Source organism: Ostrinia nubilalis, chromosome 5 (genome assembly GCF_963855985.1).
Source record: "Ostrinia nubilalis chromosome 5, ilOstNubi1.1, whole genome shotgun sequence".
NCBI lineage: Eukaryota > Metazoa > Arthropoda > Insecta > Lepidoptera > Crambidae > Ostrinia > Ostrinia nubilalis.
In genome coordinates, this window is record NC_087092.1 from 2829438 (window position 1) to 2840663 (window position 11226).

An 11226-nucleotide genomic window follows, 5' to 3' on the forward strand; every position below is an offset into this window, starting at 1 on the left:
CCACATATGCCAAGGGACCTGCAAGGTACTGTACTGGGTAGTCTAGAGGGGATTGAATAAAGTATCTTGTAGAGCGGGGCCCAAAACTGAGCCTTGAGCGCGCTTCTGGTGCGGCAGTTGCGGCCCCAGCCGCGGCCTTCACCTGCCACTCCTCACACGCCCATCACGCCACATACGCCGAGGGATCTGCAAGGTACTATACTGGGTAGTCTAGAGGGGATTGAATAAAGTATCTTTTAAAGCGAGGCCCAGAACGGAGCCTTGAGCGCGCTTCTGGTGCGGCAGTTGCGGCCCCAGCCGCGGCCTTCACCTGCCATTCCTCACACGCCCATCACGCCACATACGCCGAGGGATCTGCAAGGTACTACACTGGGTCGTTTAGAGGAGATTGAATAAAGTATATTGTAGAGTGAGGCCCAGAACCGAGCCTTGAGCGCGCTACTGGTACAGCAGTGTCAGCTTCAGCCGCGGCCTGCACCTGCTACGCCGCATACTCCCATCACGCCACATACGCCGAGGGACCTGCAAGGTACTGTACTGGGTAGTCTAGAGAGGATTGAATAAAATATCTTGTAGGATGAGGCCCAAAACCGAGCCTTGAGAGTGCTACTGGTGCGGCAGCTACGGCCCCAGCCGCGGCCTTCACCTGCCACTCCTCACACGCCCATCACGCCACACACGCCGAGGGATCTGCAAGGTACTATACTAGGTAATCTAGAGGGGATTGGATATCAATAGCTTGAAGAGTGAGGCCCAAAACCGAGCCTTGAGCGCGCTACTGGTGAGGCAGCTACGGCCCCAGCCGCGGCCTTCACTTGAATACTACGCCGCATACTCCCATCACGCCACATATGCCAAGGGACCTGCAAGGTACTGTACTGGGTAGTCTAGAGGGGATTGAATAAAGTATCTTGTAGAGCGGGGCCCAAAACTGAGCCTTGAGCGCGCTTCTGGTGCGGCAGTTGCGGCCCCAGCCGCGGCCTTCACCTGCCACTCCTCACACGCCCATCACGCCACATACGCCGAGGGATCTGCAAGGTACTGTACTGGGTATTCTAGAGGGGTGTTGATAAAAATTAGATTTTAGAGTGAGGCCCAAAACTGAGCCTTGAGCGCGCTTCTGGTGCGGCAGCTACGGCCCCAGTCGCGGCCTTCACCTGCCACTCTTCACACGCCCATCACGCCACATACGCCGAGGGATCTGCAAGGTACTACACTGGGTCGTTTAGAGGAGATTGAATAAAGTATTTTGTAGAGCGAGGCCCTGAACCGAGGCTTGAGCGAGCTATACTGGTGCGGCAGTTACGGACTTGTGGCCCTGCCGCAGCCCTCACCTGCCACTCCTCACACGGCGTAAGTCATCGAGGCATGAGCACGCTACTGGTGTGACAGCTATGGCCCTCACCGGCCATGCCGCAGATGACCATCACGCATCATAATTATTACTTAACTGTGATTTTTTATAGTAACTGAGATTTCTACGCTAGGCTAGGCCTGTCATGTAGACAATCTAATCATCTAAAACAATAACGGGGAAGCTCTTGGTAGGCCAAGAAATGCAGCCATCTCACCTGATAGAAATTGACGAACACAGAGGCTCTGCTGTACTACCCTAGCACAGACATCGAAACGATCGACAACGATCTCACCAAATAAGTCTGCAAAAAATGTCGAAACAGAATTGAATTTTTCGCCAAAAGGCGCCGTGACTAAGTAGTAATACGTTTCCACGCAATTAAACAGTAAATCTGTATGGAAGCATGTCAGTTATAGCTTCATGACACCACACAGCATTAAAGTCCAGACATCCTACTACATCATCATCATCATCATCATCATCTCAGCCATAGGACGTCCACTGCTGAACATAGGCCTCCCTCCCCCAATGCTTTCCATGTTACCCGGTTGGTAGCGGCCTGCGTCCAGCGCTTTCCTGCTACCTTTATGATGTCGTCGTCGACTTCCTACATACTGTACTAAAACCCAATAGACATGTTGACACCACCAATCTATTGACGTACTTTTTAAAACTGTCAAAACGAAACTCTCCCATAAATTTTGTATGGCACTACAAGCAAGTGACGTCACTATTTTGTCAACTCGAATAAAATACTTTTTTCAATTACAATGCGACCAAAAATCGTAATTTACAGGTAATTTAAAATTAATTAAGTTTTTAAGACCAGAATGAAGTGTCTTTTCAACCGACTTCAAAAAAAGGAGGAGGTTCTCAATTCGACCCGTATGTTTTTTTTTTCTTCTATGTTTGTTACGCGATAACTCCGCCAATTATGAACCGATTTGAACAAATCTTTTTTCGGCGTATAGGTAATACCTCAAGGGTGGTCCCATTTAAATTTAATAATAAAAAAAACAACCCCCAAGGGTGGAAAATTGGGGATGAACTTTTTTATACGCAATATCTCCGCCGATTATAAACCAATTTGAACGATTATTTTTTTGTTGAATAGGTATTATCAAAAGGGTGGTTTCATGCGAATTTGAAGAAAATATTTCACCCCCAAGGGTGGAAAATTGGGGATGAACTTTTTTATACGCAATATCTCCGCCGATTATGAACCAATTTGAACTATTATTTTTTTGTTGAATAGGTATTATTTGTGTTCACGCATTTGAAGTCGGTTTCATTTTTTTTTTAAAGTTATTAGAAAAGTTGTGATTTCGAATTATTGGAGAATGGTGTCAAATTGTCCATTGTTCTCCATTGCAGTGCACCTAGTAGACGTGGGCTCCTGCGGGTCGCTGGTGTCGTTTCGGGACTCGCCGCCGCCGGCGCCGCCCGCGCCGCACCCGCACCCGCTGAGCCACGACGACAAGCGGCGCCACCAGATCCTGGCTGACATCTGGACGGAGCTCAAGGTGAGAAGAGAGACATTAATAGTATTTAAGTTGTTTGTCTCTGTAATATGTTACGGTACACTTCTATTTTATTAAATCTATTATTTCTTGTCTAAAAAAAAATTCTGCTTGAGTGTATCCCTTGTAAGGCGAGCAAAATCCACCCACAAAAATTCACACTTCTGACGACCACGACCAGTCTATCAAGAGTGGAACGACAGAGAAGAAGAAGGGGTAACCCTTAGTGAACCCAGTACGAAAACTCCGGGAATAACAAAGACCATTTTACAAGAAAATTTCAAGTTACCGTACTGGCATTTCTTTTACTACGAATCATCGCTACTATATCAGCCAATTAAAATTCACTACTGGGTGTATACCTACGCCAAGTAGGTAGCTGGTTAAAAAAGCGAGTAAGTCATCGTCTTTTTCATCCAGCTACTCAGCCCTCATCTTGAAGTCTTCGATCCAACAATGTTTGCTGAGAAAAGATCCACCGCTCTTGTTACACCATCACATAACGGGAAAAAGAGGGGGAACTCAAAGACTGGAAACTCTTCATAACCAACACTGAAATAGTTGATTCCACTCTTCTGTTCTCTTCTGCAACACCTTGTCACCTTGTAATTCCTTAAATATTCTTAAAGCCAGAAAATTAATAAATAAATATCCTTGGACATTTTCCACTGCGCCGCTAGCCCCAAACTAAGCAAAGCTTGTATGTACTATGGGTACTATACAACGGATATAAACATACTTAAATAGGTACTTTTTTTATTTGTAAATACATACGTATTATACATAGAAAACACCTAGACCCGTCAAAAAAATAAAATTCATCATTTCAATTTCTGCCCGGCCGGGAATCGAACCCGGGAGGCTGGGACCTCTCGGCATAGTAGTCCGTTCTGAACCACTACACCAAACGGCCGAAATGTTTAATAACTTTGCAATTTTGTCACACATGTTCTGATAAATAAAAATATCCTTATCTTTGTCTAATTCCTTGTCACCGTCAGGGTCTGGAAGTAACTCCGGCCAACCTGGCGCGCGCACTGTCGGCGGTGGACCCGACGCTGTGGGCGCCGCCCGCGCGCCCCGCTACCCTCAGCCTCAGCATGCCGCAGCCTTGCACCGATGCTGTGTGCGGTGAGTCTTATATCTACAGGTTCAACTTCATCATCTTCCACGGCTCTGCTTCGGCTCTTACTGTAAAACTCATAGCAGAATTGTGTTGTGACCTCTGTTGTTCGCACTCAAACGATTATCTTTGACAGAGAGATCCTATATTGATAGATTTGATATTTATCTGGTGAACAATTATTTGTGGTCATTAATGAAGTCCCTAAGTGATTATAATTGTGTCCCTTAATGAAGACCTAATTTATTATTTATGACTCTCATTCTCATTCCACTGTATTGGAGTAAAATTTTATTCTAAGGCTCTAGTTTCATGCCAATCACCTTATTTGACTGAAAATCCTTTTCGTTCGTTCGTTTCAGCCATAACGTCCACGTCTGGGCAAAGACCCTCCAAGGATTTCCACGTTTACTTAATAACAGTGCAATCTTTAGTTTCATCTCACCCGCTAAACATTCCAGGTACGGAGGAGAAAGTGACAGAAGAAGAAAGCGGCGAGGTGGGCGAGGCAGGAGCAGAATCTCCTGAAAGCGGCGCCAAAGACGAAGGCTACTCCACCATGTCCAGCGACGTGCAGGCCGACGCCTCGCGCCAGAGCGACCACGCCGCCGACCGCGCCCTGCCAGACCTCAACGAAGCCTCCGACGAAACAGACAACCAGACCATCGTCTCCATAAACCCTAGAGAATCCAGGCGACATGCCAGGCTACTAGCAGAAGCGGACTACATCTACTTCCCCATAGGAGTCGCCTTCGCAGGAGTCAGAGGCAGCTACCCGCCTTCAAGACCGGTTCTTCCCTTCCAGCATGTAGTCAGAAGCTTCTCTGACTCCCACCTCTGTCTCAAGCTTCTAGCCAGCACCACGTGTCCGACCAGCTGCCTCGACAGCCCCACCCCCAGTTCTGGGGTCCTAGTGTTAGATCTGAAGCCTGCTCCCGAAAGACCTCTCAGAAGACCCGCGATCGCATCCACTACGAGCTCCGAACGAGTCTCGTGGGGAAGCACCGTCGATGACAGAGCAGACGGCTCTCAATACGACGCCGACTACGTCCAGCATTGGCTGGAATTAGACGACGCCAGATCAGCGCTGCAGCAACGACACAGAGACTTAGCGGATCTAGAATATGACAGAGCCGAATTAGAGGATTGGAGCTTATCGCTATCGTGCGAGGATCTCAGAGACAGACAGTCTCCTTTCGCTGAAATAACCACCCCCGGTCAGATTTCGCTGTCGACGTTGCCCAGCATCAGAGAGGATGATGCTTTGGAATTGGAAGAGGACGTCGGCGACTGCTTGTGGAATGATTGTGGATTTGCTACTATAGAAATTGATGAGTGCAGAATCGCCGATGATACGGATACGACTGATAAGAGATGGGAATGTACTGGAACGCATTCCCCTGGTGGTTCATGGTCGAGTACTTCGGATGTGCCAGATAAAAGATCCAGTACCGCTCTGAGTGAGGACGGTGACTGCGCAAACGTGGGTCTCGACTTCACCCGGGATTTTTACCGTCTAGTGAAGTACGAAAGTACTAAAAGCTTAGCATCAAATTCCTCGAGAGGCTTGCCCGCGCAAGACGTCGGTAGTCACTTGCGAATGCACGACGTGCAAGCAATGGCGTTGCAGGATCGCGAACAGGCGCTACAAAATGTGCTCAATTTCATAGCGGAACAGCAGAAGTACTGCCGCGACAGGGAAGAGTCAGACTCTGTGTCCTCGCGGCCAGTATCCGAGATACGAGAGCTTCCTCCACCTTACGCAGCGGCTGACTTCGACGACGACTCAGTCGGTCCTCGCAGTGAGGTCTCAGAGGACAGGCAGAGGCCTGACTCCTTCGGAAGTTTCTCAGAAAACGACTCCTGCGATTTGTTATCGAACGATCGTCCGAGAATCCCTTATTGTGATACAGTGTCCGAACCGCGATCGACGCCGCGTTTCATCGAGCGCGAGGACCCATACGCGGAGTCCGAAGACTACTACGACGAGTTCTCGCGAATAGAAAACGCCGAAAACGAAATAGACGATCACCACCTCCTGAAAGTCCAGCGGAAGAACGAAATAAATAGGAGCATCGATATAACTAATTCCGGCGACGAGGAGCCGGCTTTAGCGCAGTCGAAGGACGACAGGGGTGATATGGAATCTAGTCGAAGTTTGGACTTTTCGGCGTTGAAGGAGAACACTGTTAATATAATGTTGAATAAGGTTCCGGTCCAAGAAAGAGTGGAATTGGACAGTTGTTTGAGCAAGTCTTCGAGCTTCACCTTCCCCAGTGGAGAACCGGAGATATCTCTCGTGGAGGAGGTTCTGAGTGCTTGCAGACGCAGCACGGGAGCCTTAGTTACCGTCCCAGAGGAGGAAGAGGGATCGTCCCCCGAGACGAACTCCCCCCAAATGACTGAATCGAATACGACAAGCACTTCTACAGCTGAAACTGTGATAGTAAGTAATAAGAGTGAGGTGACTTTTAAGGATTTGAAGAGGAGTGACAAGAGTCGGATTCCCACGTTGATGGGCAAAAGGCCTCCGTCGTCCCCGAACAGGACGAGGTCTAAGATACCCGTAGCGGAGAGAAGTCGGCCTCCCGCGCCGCCGCCTGAGCCGATCATAGTGAAACAAGAGCACACGCTGAGCTTCCACGAGGCGGCCACTTCGAAGGATGTCATCGAGGAGCTCAACAGGTAATTTGTTGCTTTAATTATTATTTTTGTCTTTGGACACTTGCTATATTCTTTCGCGCGTAATTATGTTGCTGTCGCGCTCGCACACTCACTGCGGGCGCCCGTCGCACAGTCGCGACAGCAATACAGGGTGTTTGGCGCATCGTGTGCCAAAATGATTTGGCGGATAGAATGGGTCATTTCCTATATTTTCAGCCCCCATAACACGTTCTATGCCAGGCGGCAACTTTTAAATTATTTTTTTTAGTAATTTCACCAAAATACCCAAATCGCATCATTTAATTTCGATTTAAAAAAAACTACTAGGCGCAGCCCTAAAGTAAATATTTTGTTTTGACGTGCATTAATGTAGGGTTGCATCAAATCTAAATTTACTGGCAAATATCATCTAGTTTTTTTTAAATTCAGCTTTGAAGTTTTCCGAAAAGTTAAAAATGGACTGAACATTTAAGTTTACATGGGTATAATTTTTTTTTTAAAAGAGATAGCGATTTTAGGATTTTACCAAAACTTCTCTAGTCTATCCTCATTCAAACGGTATACTAATCTTGTTTAAACAATAACAACAACTTCCCAAATTCCTTAAATTAGTGCATTGACTCTACTCGGACTGATTTGCGAAATTTGTGTTTATAGCCCCTTTATGTTTGAATAGCACGTTTCACCTACAGGTAAAAAATATTTATCTTATGCAATGTAAAAACCTTTTCCCAATCGTTTTTCAATGTGGATTTCTTGAATTTAAAGACGAAAATAATTATTTTGATCGTTTATTAATTATTACAAATTTTGTTCAAAATGGCCTCGGCAACGTATACGCTCACGACATCTTCTTCTAATTTTCTCTTTTTATTACTACAAAGGCATTTTCTACTCGTGGATTGGAAGAGATGGCTCTATACAGTGGCCTGCACGTTCCCCAGACCTAACTCCGTTCGATTTTTACGTCTGGGGACAAGCTAAAGAACTGGTGTACGTAACGGATTCAAACAATAGAAAAACTACAACGAATAGAAAACGCCTTATTAGTAATAAAAAGAGAAATGTGGCTGCATACGACAACAGTCGAAATTAGAAGAAGATGTCTTGAGTGTATACGTTGCCGAGGCGGACATTTTGAACAAAATTTGTAATAATTAATAAACTATCAAAATAATTATTTTCGTCTTTAATTTCAAGAAATCCACATTGAAAAACGATAGGGAAAAGGTTTTTACATTGCATAAGATAAATAATTTTTACCTGTAGGTATTTAACGTGCTATTCACACAAAAAGGGGCTATAAACACAAATTTCGCAAATCAGTCCGAGTAGAGTCAATGCACTAATTTAAGGAATCTGTGAAGTTGTTGTTATTATTTAAACAAGATTAGTATACCGTTTGAATGAGGATAGACTAGAGAAGTTTTGATAAAATCCGAAGATCGCTATCTCTTTTAAAAAAAAAATTATACCCATGTAAACTTAAATGTTCAGTCCATTTTTAACTTTTCGGAAAACTTCAAAGCTGAATTTAAAAAAAACTAGATGATATTTGCCAGTAAATGTAGATTTGATGCAACCCTACATTAATGCACGTCAAAACAAAATATTTACTTTAGGGCTGCGCCTAGTAGTTTTTTTTTAAATCGAAATTAAATGATGCGATTTGGGTATTTTGGTGAAATTACTAAAAAAATTAATTTAAAAGTAGTCGCCTGGCATGGAACGTGTTATGGGGGCTGAAAATATAGGAAATGACCCATTCTATCCGCCAAATCATTTTGGCACACGATGCGCCAAACACCCTGTATAATTACGCGCGAGTGATAAGGATGGGTAGCTTGGGGTCATTGGACAAAATTCTACGTGCTCACGGACCAGGCTTTAGATGATCGTCCAATAATCTAGCCTCTCCTTTCAGCATGGTCTTTTTGGGACACCCTTTATGTTACCATTGTTATTGATAGTACTGTCAATGTAGCTATTTTCTGGACATTGATCACATCGATAGTGTTGCACTCCATCAACAATAGTGTCAAAGTTTCAGCTATCGATACTACCGATTGGGTATCAATCTGCAATCGATACTCGACTGGTATATTAACAGCAAACCCTCGTATTTCCAGAATGATCCGCCAGAGCGAGGCTACGGGCGAATCACGCGAGGAGCCGCCGACGCAGCGTGACGCAGCGCTATGGGCGCCCACCGGCTGGGTGCACGTCGAGCGTGACATCGACTTCAGCGACCCCAAGGTGAGCCGCTGCTGCAGTGACGTCACAGCAGGCTGCTGCAGTGACGTCACAGCAAGCGACGCCGCGCTATGGGCGCCCACCGGCTGGGTGCACGTCGAGCGTGACATCGACTTCAGCGACCCCAAGGTGAGCCGCTGCTGCAGTGACGTCACAGCAGGCTGCTGCAGTGACGTCACAGCAAGCGACGCCGCGCTATGGGCGCCCACCGGCTGGGTGCACGTCGAGCGTGACATCGACTTCAGCGACCCCAAGGTGAGCAGCTGCTGCAGTGACGTCACAGCTGGCTGCTGCAGGTGACGTCACAGCAGGCTGCTGCAGTGACGTCACAGCAAGCGACGCCGCGCTATGGGCGCCCACCGGCTGGGTGCACGTCGAGCGTGACATCGACTTCAGCGACCCCAAGGTGAGCCGCTGCTGCAGTGACGTCACAGCAGGCTGCTGCAGTGACGTCACAGCAAGCGACGCCGCGCTATGGGCGCCCACCGGCTGGGTGCACGTCGAGCGTGACATCGACTTCAGCGACCCCAAGGTGAGCAGCTGCTGCAGTGACGTCACAGCAGGCTGCTGCAGTGACGTCACAGCAAGCTGCTGCAGTGACGTCACAGCAAGCGACGCGCTGTGGGCGCCCACCGGCTGGGTGCACGTCGAGCGTGACATCGACTTCAGCGACCCCAAGGTGAGCAGCTGCTGCAGTGACGTCACAGCAGGCTGCTGCAGTGACGTCACAGCAAGCGACGCCGCGCTGTGGGCGCCCACCGGCTGGGTGCACGTCGAGCGTGACATCGACTTCAGCGACCCCAAGGTGAGCAGCTGCTGCAGTGACGTCACAGCAGGCTGCAGTGACGTCACAGCAGGCTGCTGCAGTGACGTCACAGCAAGCGACGCGCTATGGGCGCCCACCGGCTGGGTGCACGTCGAGCGTGACATCGACTTCAGCGACCCCAAGGTGAGCAGCTGCTGCAGTGACGTCACAGCAGGCTGCTGCAGGTGACGTCACAGCAGGCTGCTGCAGGTGACGTCACAGCAGGCTGCTGCAGTGACGTCACAGCAAGCGACGCGCTATGGGCGCCCACCGGCTGGGTGCACGTCGAGCGTGACATCGACTTCAGCGACCCCAAGGTGAGCCGCTGCTGCAGTGACGTCACAGCAGGCTGCTGCAGTGACGTCACAGCAAGCGACGCGCTGTGGGCGCCCACCGGCTGGGTGCACGTCGAGCGTGACATCGACTTCAGCGACCCCAAGGTGAGCAGCTGCTGCAGTGACGTCACAGCAGGCTGCTGCAGTGACGTCACAGCAAGCGACGCGCTGTGGGCGCCCACCGGCTGGGTGCACGTCGAGCGTGACATCGACTTCAGCGACCCCAAGGTGAGCAGCTGCTGCAGTGACGTCACAGCAGGCTGCTGCAGTGACGTCACAGCAAGCGACGCCCACCGGCTGGGTGCACGTCGAGCGTGACATCGACTTCAGCGACCCCAAGGTGAGCAGCTGCTGCAGTGACGTCACAGCAGGCTGCTGCAGTGACGTCACAGCAAGCGACGCCCACCGGCTGGGTGCACGTCGAGCGTGACATCGACTTCAGCGACCCCAAGGTGAGCAGCTGCTGCAGTGACGTCACAGCAGGCTGCTGCAGTGACGTCACAGCAAGCGACGCCGCGCTGTGGGCGCCCACCGGCTGGGTGCACGTCGAGCGTGACATCGACTTCAGCGACCCCAAGGTGAGCCGCTGCTGCAGTGACGTCACAGCAGGCGGCGGGCGAGGCGCGCGATATAACAGCGATAGTATTCCGACAAGCACCATTGACAGCAGTAGCCCTTAGGAGCAGGCTTCGGCAAGGTAGAACAGGACCATCCCATCTTTCTAAGAGTAGGCGCACACCGTTGATTTTTAGTTGGCCGATAGTTGTGCCCGATTTCAAATTGTACGAAGAATCGGCCAAATCGAATCGGCGTAGTGTGCGCACCCCCATACATGCCCATACTGATCAACAGCCCGACTAAACTATCGGCTGACGAAAAATCAACGGTGTGCGCCTACTGGGTATCGCAAAAGGCAACTAAGACCAGACTTCCCCAACCTATCTGACCAGCTTAGAGATTTGTCACGATTTGACTCGCTAGTAATTGAGTGACAAAAATCTAACTCATCATCAGTCAGAGTTTGTGAAAATGTTATTTTTGTCAAACGCTTCACGGTATTAACTGACTATGATATGTCGAGCTATTTTCATCAGTAGCTACTAAATCCCGGTCTGTGAGCACGTAGAATTTTGTCCAATGACTCCAAGATACCCATCCTTATCGCTCGC

The 11226-nt window shown here is 48.8% G+C and overlaps 1 protein-coding gene across 1 annotated transcript; it reads left to right on the forward strand.

Moving 5' to 3' along the window:
- Nucleotides 1-851: 851 nt before the first annotated feature.
- On the forward strand, nucleotides 852-10375 carry LOC135072115 (papilin-like). The gene is made up of 8 exons (XM_063966068.1): nucleotides 852-875; nucleotides 963-1038; nucleotides 2732-2880; nucleotides 3879-4008; nucleotides 4462-6685; nucleotides 8794-9146; nucleotides 9214-9866; nucleotides 9923-10375. The coding sequence occupies exons 1-8, from the start codon at nucleotides 852-854 to the stop codon at nucleotides 10373-10375; spliced, it is 4062 nt and encodes a 1353-aa protein (XP_063822138.1).
- Nucleotides 10376-11226: the final 851 nt, after the last annotated feature.